The following is a 14,256-nucleotide window of genomic DNA, read 5'->3' on the forward strand; positions in this document are numbered from 1 at the left end:
CTCGCGGCTGCGCAGTGGCACCATCCCAACCGCACCGACCGGTAACCCCGCCCACGGGAAGAGGCGGGCTCGGAGGGGGAGGAGCGACTACGAGCTTCTGGGAGAAAGGACCTCTCCTGGGGTGGCGGAAGCGCTCGCCTGCTCACAGCCAACGGAGGGTACGGTATAAAAGTCAAGCCAGGTTTCAAATAAATTCAATTATGTCATAATAATATCACACAAGCATTTGAGTTGAATCCGTGTGAGGTAACATTTTTTAACATAGGCGGACCTATCCGGCAGTGGTGCAGATGGCCTGACGCGGTTCCTTGGCCGGGGGTTGGGCAGGCGCTTGGGGGGCTTGTCGCCTGGGCCGCCTGGGCTTTCAGGTCTTCCGAAGTGAGGACGGTCCTCTGTGGTGAGCTTCCAAGGGCGGGGTTGTTTTCCGCGGCCCACGTTCTAGGTCTGGGGGAGACTGTCCTGAGCGGAGAGGGGAGGGAATCGGGTGCCGGGGACGGCGGAGGGTCTTCCTGGAACCGCAGGAGGAAATCCTCGGTGGGGCTGCGGGAACGCCTGTCCTTGACCCAGGAGCTGCCGGGCCGACCCCATCCACTCCGCTGGCAGAATCAGAACAGCTTTCAGGGAAGGGAAGGGTGCGGGGAGGTGGGCAGGCTAGTAACGCGGCGGGAGGAGGGAAAGGCGGCTGGAGAGCGCCGGAGGTGAGGGTGAGGATTAGTGGAACTGTTGAGGTCCTTCTTAAGGCCGGAGGCTGGGGGGGTCTTAACTCTCTGCTTCCCGGAACCTGTGTTTCTATTTGGTTCAGTATTGTGCCGCATTTACTCACTGTGCATGCTGCCAGGTCACCTGTCTGATCGTGTCTTACACAGGCTGACATTCACGTTTCATTCTGCCACACTCGGGAACGGTGATCGGGGAAGCATGGGGATCCGGAAGAAGCACCCGCAAAACTAGCATCCTCCTGGAGGAGCTCGGGTAAGAAAACAAACACCCACGTATAGACGTTACCGTGGGAATGTACCGAGATCTTTCAAGTAGGATTGAGTGTGAGGTGGAGTGGAGGCAGAAAAGTCTAGCAGGTGTCAAGCCCTTTCTAACGTTATTAGCCGAAGGTCCATGGACTGGCTTCATTTGTGTGTATTTTTGTAAACAGTCTGTGGCTTTCATCCTGTTAGTGTGTACCTCCAAACAAAGTAAGAATGATAGCTCACGCCTGTAATCCCAGCAAGCCGGGCGTGGTGGCTCACGCCTGTAATCCCAGCACTTTGGGAGGCCGAGGCGGGTGGATCACCTGAGGTTAGGAATTCAAGACCAGCCTGGCCAACATGGTGAAACCCCGTCTCTACTAAAAATACTAAAATTAGCCGGGCGTGGTGGCGTATGCCCTTAATCCCAGTAATCCCAGCCACTCGGGAGGCTGAGGCAGGAGAACCGTTTGAACCTGGGAGGCTGAGGTTGCTGTGAGCCGAGATCGCGCCTGCACTCCAGCCTGAGTGACAGAGCGAGACTCCATCTCAAAAAAAAATAAAAGACCAAACAACAAAAATGTAAGAATGATTACTGTAATCTGTTGGCAGAAAACAGTTTTGTTTTGAATGACTTCGTACAGGATAAGGTGGGTTGGTTGCTTTAATGAATGGATTGGTGAAGATTGTGTCTATTTTGTAAGTGGTTTCAGTCACTCTTTTTAATCTCTGAAGGTCAGAAGATATTATCAGTTCTAGTACTGAATAATATTTAAACGTTTATATCTAAAGAATTCAGTGAACAAATACTGTATGCCAGGCTCAGTGCTAGGTTTTTACATACAGCTGTGCGCAGGATGGATACGTTTCCTGCCCTCTGGAACTTTATAGAAAGAATAAGAGATGTAGAAAGGAAACAACTTTCAATTAAACATTGGAATTAAACATTTTCTTTTCTGGACTCTAAAGAATAACAGGTACAAATATACATGGTATAAATTTTTTTTAAATTTTTTACATGGTATATATTTAACAAAGATGTCAAACTAATTTGCCAGTAATCTGTTGTACTAGAAACTATAAGTAGGCTAGGCGTGGTGTCTCACGCCTGTAATCCCAGCACGTTGGGAGGCCGAGGAGGGCGGATCATGAAGTCAGGAGATCGAGACCATCCTGGCCAACATGGTGAAGCCCCGTCTCTACTAAAAATACAAAAATTAGCCGGGTGTGGTGGCGCATGCCTGTAGTCCCAGCTACCTGGGAGGCTGAGGCAGGACAATCGCTTGAACCCGGGAAATGGAGGTTGCAGTGAGCCGACACTGCACTCCAGCCTGGTGACAGAGACTCTGTCTCGAAAAAAAAAAAGTATAAGTGAAAAACAGGACTGTGTCCTTGCCGTGTATATATTTGTGCATTATACACATTTTATGTATATCCATATGTGTGTGTATATATATATATGTGTGTATATATATGCGTATTACTGACTAAATGTTAGTAGAGCTTCATTTTTCATTCTTAGATTGTGGGAATTCTAATATTTTCTTTTTACACCCTAGTGGATATTCCATTTATCACTTTGGAAACCTCTGCTGTAATCAGTAACCTTTGGCTGGGCGTGGGCGTGGTAGCTCGCGCCTGTAATCCCAGCACTTTAGGAGGCTGAGGTGGGTGGATTGCCAGAGCTCAGGAGTTCGAGACCAGTCTGGGCAACACCGACATGGTGAAACCCCGTCTTTACTAAAATACAAAAAATTGGCCAGGTGTGGTGGCATGCCCCTGTAGTCCCAACTACTTGGGAGGCTGAGACAAGAGGATTGCTTGAACCTGGGAGACGGAGTTTGCAGTGAGCAGATATTGTGCCACTGCACTCCAGCCTAGGTGACAGAGCAAGACTCTGTCTCCAAAATAAATAAATAAATAACCTTTAGTTCCTGGCCTAAGTTTTTTATTCTTTACTATTCTGTTCTTGAATAACGTGTTTAAAGGTTTTTAAACAATTTTTTATACTCATGTAATGACTAGTTGACTTGCCGTAACTTTAAATAGCAAACATCTAGCTTGTTCCAAATGAATTTAAAAGATACAGCACATAAGTAAAATACTGATATTTACAAACTATGTGCTTCTCATAATCTCACATTTACCTTTTTCAGGAATAGGATGAGTGATAATCCACCCAGAATGGAAGTGTGTCCTTATTGTAAGAAGCCATTTAAACGATTAAAATCCCACTTGCCATACTGTAAGATGATAAGACCAACCATACCTGCTGATCAAAAAGTTTATCAGTCCAAGCCAGCTACACTCCCACGTGCTAAAAAAATGAAAGGGCCAATCAAAGATTTAATTAAAGCTAAAGGGAAAGAGTCAGAGACAGAGAATGAAGAAAGAAATTCTAAGTTGATGATGGACAAACCAGAACAGACAGTGAAGACCTTGCCACTGCCAGCTGTTGGTTTGGAAAGAGCAATTACTACAAAGGCAGATAAAGACATCAAGAATCCAATCCAACCATCCTTCAAAATGTTAAAAAATACTAAGCCAAAGACTGCTTTCCAAGAAGAAACCAAGGCTCAGTTTTTTGCATCAGAGAAAACCTCTCCTAAAAGAGAACTTGCCAAAGATTTGCCTAAATCAGGAGGAAGTCGATGTAATCCTTCAGAAGCTGGAGCGTCTTTACTGGTTGGCTCAATAGAACCTTCTTTGTCAAATCAAGATAGAAAATATTCCTCAACTCTACCTAATGATGTACAAACTGCCTCTGGTGATCTGAAATTGGACAGAATTGATCCTCAAAGACAGGAACGTCTGGTAAAATTACTAGACGTGCCTACTGGTGATTGTCATATTTCTCCAAAGAATGTCAGTGATGGGGTTAAAAGGGTAAGAACATTATTAAGCAATGAGAGAAATTCCAAAGGCAGGGATCACCTCTCAGGAGTCCCTACTGATGTTACAGTTACTGAGACTCCAGAAAAGAACACAGAATCACTCATTTTAAGCCTTAAACTGAGCTCATTAGATGAAATCCAAGTCATGGAGAAACAAGAGAAAGGACTTACTCTTGGAGTAGAGACGTGTGGAAGCAAAGGAAATGCAGAGAAAAGTATGTCTGCAACAGAAAAGCAGGAAGGGACTGTCATGAGCCATGGCTGTGAGAACTTCAACACCAAGGATTCAGTCACAGAAAACAAGTCTCAAGGAGAAAGACCACATTTAAGTTTGCTCATTCCGAGGGAGACAACTTACGAGTTTTCTGTATCGCAGTCAAGTAGTCAAAGTCTTGCCTCTCTAGCTACAACATTTCTCCAAGAAAAGAAAGCAGAAGCCTGGAATCATAATCGTGTCCCTGATGTAAAGGCGTTAATGGAGAGTCCCCAGGGACAGGTGTCTCTGGAGCCCAAATCTGATAGTCAGTTCCAAGCATCACACACCAGGTGCCAGACCCCTTTATGTTCAGCCCAGCGTCACACTCCTCAGAGCCCCTTCACCAACCACGCTGCAGCTGCTGGCAGGAAGACTCTTCTCAGTTGCATGGGGCTGGAGTGGTTTCCAGAGCTCTATCCTGGTTACCTTGGACTAGGGGTGTTACCAGGGAAGCCTCAGTGTTGGAATGCAATGGCCCAGAAGCCACAACTTACCAGTCCCCAGGGGGAAAGACTCTCGCAAGGTAAACAAGCTTATTTTCAATTGCCATCTGTCCCATCCAAAATGCTCTCTCTGCCTTTTGGATTTATAAGCGTCAAAATACTAACATTTTCAGTCATTTTAGTTTATTTTCACCTAGGAGGCATGCCAGTAGACTGCATATAAAGTCCTGAAAGAGGCTGGGTGCGGTGGCTCACACCTGTAATCTAAGCACTCTGGGAGGCTGAGGCCAAGGCAGGTGGGTCACTTGAGTTCAGGAGTTAAGACCAGCCTGGGCAACATGGCGAAACCCCGTCTCTACCAAGAATACAAAAAATTAGCTGGGTGTGGTGGCGCACCTGTAGTCCCAGCCATTTGAGAGGCTAAAGTGGGAGGATCACCTGAGCCCGGGAAGTCAGGGCTGCAGTGAGCAGGGTATGTGCCACTTCACTGCAGCCTGGGCGACGGGAGTGAGACCCTGTCTCAAAAAAAAAAATTGTCCTGAAAACATTACTTCTTGCTTCAGGGGTCAGTAGTGGTGGTTTATCCCTCTCTTTTTCTCTCCCCCAAGAGTTGAAGGTTACACTAGGGCAGGCTGGCGATGCTGAAAGCAGTTGAGTTTCTGCATTGAGAAGAGGCACGTCTGGTAGAAACTGGATGGGTAAACACACTGGAGAAAAACATAAAGACTTAAAATTCAACTAGATAGAATAAGCACTGTGTTCAGAATCCAGTCAGGACCAGGTTGTACGAGAAATAGGTTCTAAGTTTACAGGAAAAGAAATAGGTTCTAGGCTTCAGGCAAATGCAACATCTAGGAATTTAGAGTAGCAAAGTAGGATGCCAGGTGGCCTTAGGACACAGGTAAAACTAGCTAGGTAAGAAGGGCAGGCGAGGCAGGTAAGTGGAAGTGGAGGCTCAGGAAATGAACAGTGAAGATCAAGGACCAGAAACGGAGGATGTGGCCAAAAACAAAAGAAAAAATGACTAGGACCCAAGAAAAAAACCAGTGATTGAGCCTGGAAACAGGAGAGATGAGGTGAGAAGGACTTGGGGCAAAAGACTGAACGTTGAAACTCACCTTGATTATGAATCAAACTCTTCAGAAGCTTCCTAGAGGCTCCTTGCTGATGGGTGGAATAGGTTAACAGGAGGGAAGACCAAGGCCCAAGGAGCCAGGAAGTTCCTGACAGTCATTTGAAATATCTTTGCTTTTGTCTGCTGAATCTCATCTTTAGTTATTAGACCACCTCTCTAGCTAAAATATATAAGATTTCTTAAGCTTTTCTAGGGGCAGGGTTATTGTAAAGTAGCATACCTCTCGTGTAGTGGCCATTGGTACTTTCATGCTTATTTTGACAGGAGACCTGTAACAACTCAGAATAGGTTTGCAAGAGAAAAGCTGATATCTCTTCCTAAAGGGAAATCGTTTTCTCCTCTGGTAGATTTTGCAAGTGATCTCATATTCACTAAACCTCTATTTGCCTGGTCTCAAAATGGATGTGTACTAACAGCAGAACATTGCTAGCCCAAAGCTACATTTTCTTTAACTGCCTTCCATACACAGGCCTAATGTCTAGACCTTTTTGTACAAAGTTGTAGTCACAAAGTCAAGCCTTTTCTCCATAATAAACACATTTAATTAACATTTGTGTTGCTTTGTGGTTTTCAGAGTGCCTCTATCTGTATTTTTTTTATTTTGGGCACAAAAGGTGGACAGAGAGGTGGGCAGAGTCAATTTATCCCTATTTTGTAGATGATGAAACAGGCACAGAGAGAATAAGTGATTTGTCCAAGTTTGTGTTGCCAATAAATAGTAGAGCTGCAAGGAGAACCTAGTTTCCTGAGGCCTAGTTTAATCCTTTCCACTAAACCATGTTGTAGAAAATACACCATAACTAAAACCATGTTTGTTATAGTGCCATACTTTTCTGTGTGTGTGGGTGGGGGGGGGGGGGGTGGTTTTTTTTTTTTTTTTTTTTTTGAGACAGTTTCACTCATTGCCCAGGCTGCAGTGCAGTGGCGTGATCTCGGCTCACCTCTGCCTCCTGGGTTCAAGTGATTCTCCTGCCTCAGCCTCCCAAGTAGCTGGGACTACAGGTATGCACCACCACGCCCGGCTAATTTTGTATTTTTAGTAGAGATGGGGTTTCTCCATGTTGGTCAGGCTGGTCTCAAACTCGTGACCTCAGGTGATCTGCCCACCTCAACCTCCCAAAGTACTGGGATTACAGGTGTGAACCACCGTGCCCTGCCTTCTGTGTATTTTTCAATTGCAGATGCACACACTCCCCCCATGGTAAATCTCTCTAGCAAGTTGAAGGACTTGTGTATTTTCTGTACTATATTTTATAGTGCTTAGGAGTGTCCTTGATACACACTTTTCATTTTAGAGGAAAAAGTGAGGGACCTGACGTTTATCTGTGATGACTATGACTATCATTATGCTAGATACATTATGTCATTTAATCGTCATAACAGCTCTGAGTGACACCACTGTCCCACCCTCTTATTCCTCATGAGGAATCTGAGCTTCAGACATCTTTTTTTTTTTTTTGAGATGGAGTCTTGCTCTGTCTCCCAGGCTGGAGTGCAATGGCGTGATCACGGCTCACTGCAACCTCCGCCTCCCAGGTTCAAGCGATTCTCCTGCCTCAGTCTCCGAGTAGTAGGATTACAGGCGCCTGCCACTGTGCCCAGCTAATTTTTTTTTTTTTTTTTTTTTTGTATTTTTAGTAGAGATGGCGTTTCGCCATGTTGGCCAGGCTGGTCTCGAACTCCTGACCTCAGGTGATCCGCCTGCCTTGGCCTCCCAAAGTGCTGGGATTACAGGTGTGAGTCACCACGCCTGGCCTGAGCTTCAGACATCTTAAGTGACTTGCCCATGTTCTTGCAGTGACAGAATCAGGATTCAAATCCAGGTTCGTCTGACTCTACTATTCCAAACCGTGAACCTCAAGTAGAGTTTAAAGACTACAGATAGAAGAGTCAGTGAACCTGGAGGTATTAACTACTAACTCTCCCAAACAGTAAGCCTCAAGTAGAGTTTAAAGACCACAGATAGAAGTCAATACCTTGTTTGATATGTTATTGATAGATTTCACTGTTAGCTCCCAAGAATACAATAATAAGATACAGTAACTTAAAACATTAAATTACCAAGATTATGAGATAGGATATAGGAGGGAAAATAGAATTTTTTCTTCAGTAACAAGTTCCTTCCAAATAGTGGTGAGAAACTATTTTAATCCCTTTTATTGCTCATAGTCTGTAACTAATAAATGTCGTACTTAGTTTGGTACTTCTATATCAGATGGTAAATAACATGTAATCATCATAGGGCCTCTACTTCTATTATAAATTGAAAAACTATTGAAGTTGGATCCAGGATCAAAGTTCAGACTTTGATGTTACCACCAAATGAACAGAAGATACCAGAGGAGAGAGACCCTAGGATCAGGTCAAGCCCTGATCCCTCCATTGGCCAAGGACTTCAAGGCCACATCAATCTATAGGGATTAAAAGGTGGTGCCGTTGGCTCCTTAAAAAGCTTTGTGGCCAGGCGCGGTGGCTCACGCCTGTAATCCCAGCACTTTGGGAGGCCGAGGCGGGCGGATCACAAGGTCAGGAGATCGAGATCATCCTGGCTAACGCGGTGAAACCCCGTCTCTACTAAAAATACAAAAAAAAAAATTAGCCGGGCGTAGTGGCGGGCGCCTGTAGTCCCAGCTACTCGGGAGGCTGAGGCAGGAGAATGGCGTGAACCCAGAAGGCGGAGCTTGCAGTGAGCAGATACTGCACCACTGCACTCCAGCCTGGGCGACAGAGCAAGACTCCATCTCAAAAAAAAAAAAAAAAAAAACCTTTGTAATTTCACTGGGCAATGGCTAGCTCCAATGACTGCAAATTAGAGTTTTATTGGAATCTTTGCATAAGAGAATGGGCCATACCTTTTCTTGCTCAGGCAAGACCTTTGATAGGTCATTTGTCCTTCTCAGGAAGCCAACTCATTCCTTTGATACTTAAAGGCAGGGCCAGTGAGCTAACAGTTACTGAATTAACTTCAGATCAGGCCAGTAGGCTCACCCGACTGGAGAAAGCAGGGCAAGGCCAGGGAACCACGTGGTCCTGACACTGCTGACAACACGGTCGCAGTTTTCAGGAAGTTGTCTCTTTGCACCGTTTTCCTCAAATCTTTTCCAAGATGAATGGGTTTTTTTTTTTAAGAGACTAACCTTCACCTTGCAAGAGAATTATCTTCTTTGCAATTTCTTGGAAGCCAGCATGATTCTTTTCATTGTTCTTTAATGATCATTTGGATATTTTTACATCCACAGCAACTTTTACCACACTTGGTAAACCTGTTGTCGGTGTTTAATTTCTTCTTTATCTTGATGAACCAAACCAAGACTAGAGAACCATCAGTAGTAGAGATTACCTGTCATAAAACACGGAGAAAACCATGTACAGGAGAAATGTGATTAAGCAGCATAAGCCCTCTTTTTTTTTTTTTGAGGCGGAGTCTCGCTCTGTCACCCAGGCTGGAGTGCAGTGGTGCGATCTCGGCTCACTGCAAGCTCTGCCTCCTGGGTTCACACCATTCTCCTGCCTCAGCCTCCCGTGTAGCTGGGACTACAGGCACCCACCACCACACCTGGCTAATTTTTTCTATTTTTTAGTAGAGACGGGGTTTTACAGTGTTAGCCAGGATGGTCTCAATCTCCTGACATGGTGATCCACCCGCCTCAGCCTCCCAAAGTGCTGGGATTACAGGCGTGAGCCACCGCGCCCGGCCTGCATAAGCCCTCTTTTCTGGTTCTGCTTAAGTTATTCATGTACTGAACATAAACAGGAAAGGTTTGCTGGCCAATAATAGCGATAGGGTAGTAGAACAGGCATGTTGACTGTGGGCAAGTCACAGTCACAAAAGGAGAAAGTCACGCTTTTGGCTGACAGGTTTAGCAGATGATAGAAGATGTAAAAGAGGCCAGGCGCAGTGGTTCATGCCTATAATCCCAGCAGTTTGGGAGGCTGGGGCGGGCAGAACACATGAGGTCAGGAGTTCATGACCAGCCTGGCCAACGTGGCGAAACCCCGTCTCTACTAAAAATAACAAAAATTAGCCTGGCGTGATGGCATGTGCCTGTAATCCCAGCTACTCGGGAGGCTGAGGCAGGAGAATCACTTGAACCCAGGAGGTAGAGGTTGCAGTAAGCCGAGATCATGCCACTGCACTCCAGCCTGGGCGAGAGAGTGAGACTGTGTCAAAAACAAAAAGGTGATATAAGAGACTCACTTCATGAAGCACATGCACATCAATCACCTGGCCAGGGTACTCAGCAGACCAAAAAACAAGTAGACGCCCTGATTTTCAGGGGTCCCTTGGCCTTTTGAAAAACATTTTTTCAACCTGTAATTGATTTGACTTTCAACACTTAGCTGCAGTCCAATGCAGAAATCTTTAACGCACCTGTTTAGAGTATGCTTTTCCTGAGGCTTAGCCCTGGATCCTTCGGCACTGGATATTGGGGAAGGGGGTACGTTTCGGTAAACAGTGACAGTGACTTCTGTTTGGAACCATAGTTTCTTTGTTGGAACGAAGCTCAACTGATATAAGGAGTTTGGAACCCCCTACCGGACTTACAACCTCCAACTTCTCTCTGATGAGGCTCTTGGGAGCTGTACAAAAAGGTGAGGCTGGAGTTTGACTGTTGCGTTCTGTTGCAGGTTCTGGGCACTTGGAAAAGTTTCTCTTTAGGCTGTTAAGCAAGGCTAAAGAGGAGAGGGAAAAAATGTTAAAATGTGTGTTCTCTTCCTAGTTTTCCATTTGTCTGTTTTCATTTTGGAGTTTGACATAATTGAAAGCACCAAAGCTAATAACAGCTACCATTTATTCAACAGCTTGTATTTTTTAATACCTACCCCCAACTTTCCCTTGCCCACATTGATTGTGCCTCCTCCCAAAGCCAGAAAGACTCTAAACCTCAAGTTAACCAGTTGTATTAGCCTCCGCCCACTAGAGATTTTAACCAAGCACCCAAAACAAGAGTAACTAATTTGAATGTAGTCAAGTTAAGGTTCTTTGATGTTAGTTAGCCTTTATGTGTTTAAAATATGTGTGTGTAAATCTCTGAATTACAGTTCCATCACTCAGGCTAACTGGGAAAACTTGAATGACTCGCGGATACTGGCCCTAGTTTCAGTCGCTGTAACAACAAGTCGTGTTTCCTTTTGAACAGGCTGGATCAGGTGCAACACCACCATAAGGAAGAGTGGAGTCGGTGGCATCACGATGCTCTTCACAGGATACTTTGTCCTGTGTTGTAGCTGGAGTTTCAGACGTCTGAGTAAGCCTTTCTATATTTCTAGCCTAAATAACAGGTCCCATTCTGTTATGTGGACCTCCAAGGGATTCTCTGAGTTGCTTTTTTTTTTTTTTTTTTTTTTTTACAGCTTTACAGTATCTGGCACGCCTTAGTGAATGAGCTATTGCCTGGGGTTTCTGGGTTTTCTTTTATTTTTTTGAGATGCAGTTTTGCTCTTGTTGCCCAGGCTGAAGTGCAATGGCATGATCTCAGCTCACCGCAACCGCCGCCTCCTGGGTTCAAGTGATTCTCCTGCCTCAGCTTCTCGAGTAGCTGGGATTACAGGCATGCACCACCATGCCCGGCTAATTTTGTATTTTTAGTAGAGACGGGGTTTCTCCATGTTAGTCAGGCAGGTCTTGAACTCCCGACCTCAGGTGTTCCACCCACCTCGGCCTCCCAAAGTGCTAAGATTACAGGCATAAGCCACTGTGTCTGGCAGGCTCTGGGGTTTTATCAGAGGCTTGGTTGTAATGGCCTGTGTAAGATTTGACTAGAATTTACATAATTGCCCTTGTCCTCCATTTCATGTTGTTGTTGCTCACCGCAACCTCTGCCTCCCGGGTTCAACTGATTCTTCTGCCTCAGCCTCCCAAGTAGCTGGGACTACAGGTGTGTGTCATCATGCCTGGCTAACTTTGTTTTTGTATTTTTAGTAGAGATAGGGTTTTCACCATATTGGCCAAGCTGGTCTCGAACTCCTGACTTCATGATCCTCCCGCCTCGGCCTCCCAAAGTGCTGGGGTTACAGGCGTGAGCCACCACGCCCAGCCTCATGTTGTCACTTATTTGGTGGTCTTGTTTTTTTCTCCCTGGTAGGTGCTAGAAGGTTTTTTTCTACCTTTTTTTTTTTTTTTTTTGAGACAGAATCTCACTCTGTTGCCCAGGCTGGAGCACAGTGGTGTGATCTTGGCTCACTACAACCTCTGCCTCCTGGGTTCAAGCGATTTCTCCTGCTTCAACCTCCCAAGTAGCTGGGATTACAGACATGCACCACCATGCCCAGCTAATTTTGTATTTTTAGAGACGGGGTTTTACCATGTTGGTCAGGCTGGTCTTGAACTCCTAATCCCCAGTGACCCACCCGTCCTGGCCTCCCAAAGTGCTGGGATTACAGGCATGAGCCACCGCACTCAGCCCTTCTAGCTTTTTTTCCTTCCCTGCTAAAAGGTCAGGTACCTAAGAACTGTTACCCTGCTCCAATGGAAGGTGCTCTTCCTTGGTGCCTAAGAGCACCTTTTTGGCATTGGAACCAAATACCTTTACACCAGAAAAGGAGAGGAGGAGGAATAGAATACAGCTGTCACTTACCAATGTGTCTAAGTCTTATTGCTATCTCAGTTAATCTACTTTGAACACTTAAAAAACAAAGCGCCATTCTCCAGGTTTCAGCTTGTACTAAGTCTTAACCAAAAGGAAAATACCTTAATTTCATTTATCTTAATTCAAGATGGGTTTGTTCATTTCTTAAAGTATTATAAAAAAAATCCTTATAGTTAAAAAGACGAGTGGGTATCAAAAATATCAGTATTTTTGTATAATTAAATTCTTGTGCTGGTTTTTGTATAATCAAAAACCAGTATTTTGGGGCCAGGTGTGGTGGCTCACGCCTGTAATCCCAGCACTTTGGGAGGCCGAGGCTGGCAGATCACCTGAGGTCATGAGTTCAAGACCAGCCTGCCCAAAGTGGTGAAACCCTGTCTCTACTAAAAATACAAAGATTAGCTGGGCGTGGTGGTGGGCGCCTGTAGTCCCAGCTACTCGGGAGGCTGAGGCAGGAGAATTGCTAGAACCCAGGAGGCAGAGGTTGCAGTGAGCCGAGATCTCGCCATTGCACTCCAGCCTGAGCAACAAGCGAAACTGCATCTCAAAAAAAAAAAAAAAAAAAAAAAAAAAAAAAAAACCCCACCAGTATCGTGTGTACAATTAAAACAAAAAGCCCACTTTCAGATGAAAACTTCGGGTGTAAAAGTACAAGATAACGATGAATTCTGAAGGCCAGCATAATTCACACACTGGACTTCTTAAGAAAAAAAAAAAATCACAATTTGATGCTAATTGGGATTTGTTTGATGAAATCAGTGCCTAGTGAGTAGCGGGTAGGTCCGACAGCAGGAACAGGGCGGCAGCACTCCTGCATGCTGGCTGGGATGGCCTCGCCGCCATCTCTTATATCAGACACCTGGCCATGGGTGAGGAAAAGGAGTGCCTTTCTGATAGTCCTGTATAAATGGAGAGGCCCAAAACCAAGAGTCATTTCTCCCACAGAGAAAAGGGCTTTTCTTAAAGTTTTACCAGTCTGAAAGGGATTGTTTGATACCTGACATTAGTGAACAGAGACTGAAGAAAGTGAAACAAACTTCTCATTGTGCTTAATACTCTTATTTCTAAACTTATAAAACAAAAAGAGAATGATCTGTAGAGGCAAAAGATAGTAACAGTCATTGGAAGTGGCCTCTGGATCCTTACATTTGTCTCTGTTTATCCAAAGAGCTGCAGCGCTGGCGTAAGTAGTGTTGACCTGGACATCACTTAAAGCTCTGGAACAGCAAAGGGCGTACGGTGGAGACGACTGCAATACATACTTAACAGTTTAAAAATGTGTAGTATTTGGGACAGGGAGAGGGGAGTGAAAAAAAATAAAGAATAAAATTATTGGAATCTAAAATAATGATACAGGAAGCAAATGTATTATTAATACAGACAGATCTGGTTCTGTCTGGATGTTCTTGACTTGCTGTCAGAAGCAACTGAGAATTAGAGAAAAACTAGTTTTGTTTAATCATAAAGTTATTTTTCAAGGAGATGTGAAGATGACAAAGTTCATCATTAAAATTAAGAAGTTATTTCTCCGTAAAAAGCTAGTATCTCATTACCATTCATCTGTATGAGATACCAGACTACTACCTATATGTTGATACAGGAAAGTATCTGAATTGGCAGAAAATAAGCCCACATCAGGCCCTTCCCCTTAGTTTCTTTGGGGCCCTTGATCAGATCTTGATAGGTGTGAGAAACACAAGAGCTAAGGATGGGCATTCGAGTTGCAGGTAAGCCTCTGAAAAAAAACCTTAACAAATATTTTTAAGCTGATTTTTAAAATAGCACACTAACTATAATGTTAAATCACATTTTATACATCTTAATTGAGTATAATAGTGAACAGGTGGCTAATATATCATCTCTTCCTGGAAACTTTTCAGAATCCCACCCCTATCTATCCCTTTCTCAAGAGTTTCCGTGCGTTACTGAGAAATTCCTCTCAATTTGTTAGGGTTGTTTTTGGCTGGTGGGTTTTC

At 44.6% G+C, this 14,256-nt stretch overlaps 2 protein-coding genes across 8 annotated transcripts in view; one reads left to right on the forward strand and one right to left on the reverse strand.

Moving 5' to 3' along the window:
- The first annotated feature begins 35 nt into the window (after nucleotides 1-35).
- The window catches only part of CUNH17orf80 (chromosome unknown C17orf80 homolog), a 17,307-nt gene continuing 3,086 nt past the window's right edge, over nucleotides 36-14,256 (forward strand). Inside the window, exons 1-6 of one of the 5 annotated variants that reach the window (XM_032177709.2) lie at nucleotides 36-158; nucleotides 867-972; nucleotides 3,119-4,635; nucleotides 10,176-10,283; nucleotides 10,832-10,939; nucleotides 13,449-13,628. In XM_032177709.2, the coding sequence (XP_032033600.1) occupies nucleotides 3,126-4,635; nucleotides 10,176-10,283; nucleotides 10,832-10,939; nucleotides 13,449-13,471 (1,749 nt within the window). In that variant the 5' untranslated portion in view covers nucleotides 36-158; nucleotides 867-972; nucleotides 3,119-3,125 and the 3' untranslated portion in view covers nucleotides 13,472-13,628. Of the gene's footprint in view, nucleotides 159-332; nucleotides 398-866; nucleotides 973-3,118; nucleotides 4,636-10,175; nucleotides 10,284-10,831; nucleotides 10,940-13,448; nucleotides 13,629-14,256 lie in introns of those variants that run through there. The other 4 variants (XM_032177708.2, XM_058429178.1, XM_032177707.2 and 1 more) reach the window with 4 other exon arrangements.
- The window catches only part of CPSF4L (cleavage and polyadenylation specific factor 4 like), a 20,226-nt gene continuing 16,259 nt past the window's right edge, over nucleotides 10,290-14,256 (reverse strand). For all 3 annotated transcript variants that reach the window (XM_058429180.1, XM_058429181.1, XM_058429179.1), the window contains one exon: nucleotides 10,290-10,364. In XM_058429180.1, the coding sequence (XP_058285163.1) occupies nucleotides 10,347-10,364 (18 nt within the window). In that variant the 3' untranslated portion in view covers nucleotides 10,290-10,346. The remainder of the gene's footprint in view (nucleotides 10,365-14,256) is intronic.

This window comes from Hylobates moloch, unplaced genomic scaffold, assembly GCF_009828535.3.
Source record: "Hylobates moloch isolate HMO894 unplaced genomic scaffold, HMol_V3 SCAFFOLD_15, whole genome shotgun sequence".
Taxonomy (NCBI): Eukaryota; Metazoa; Chordata; class Mammalia; order Primates; family Hylobatidae; genus Hylobates; species Hylobates moloch.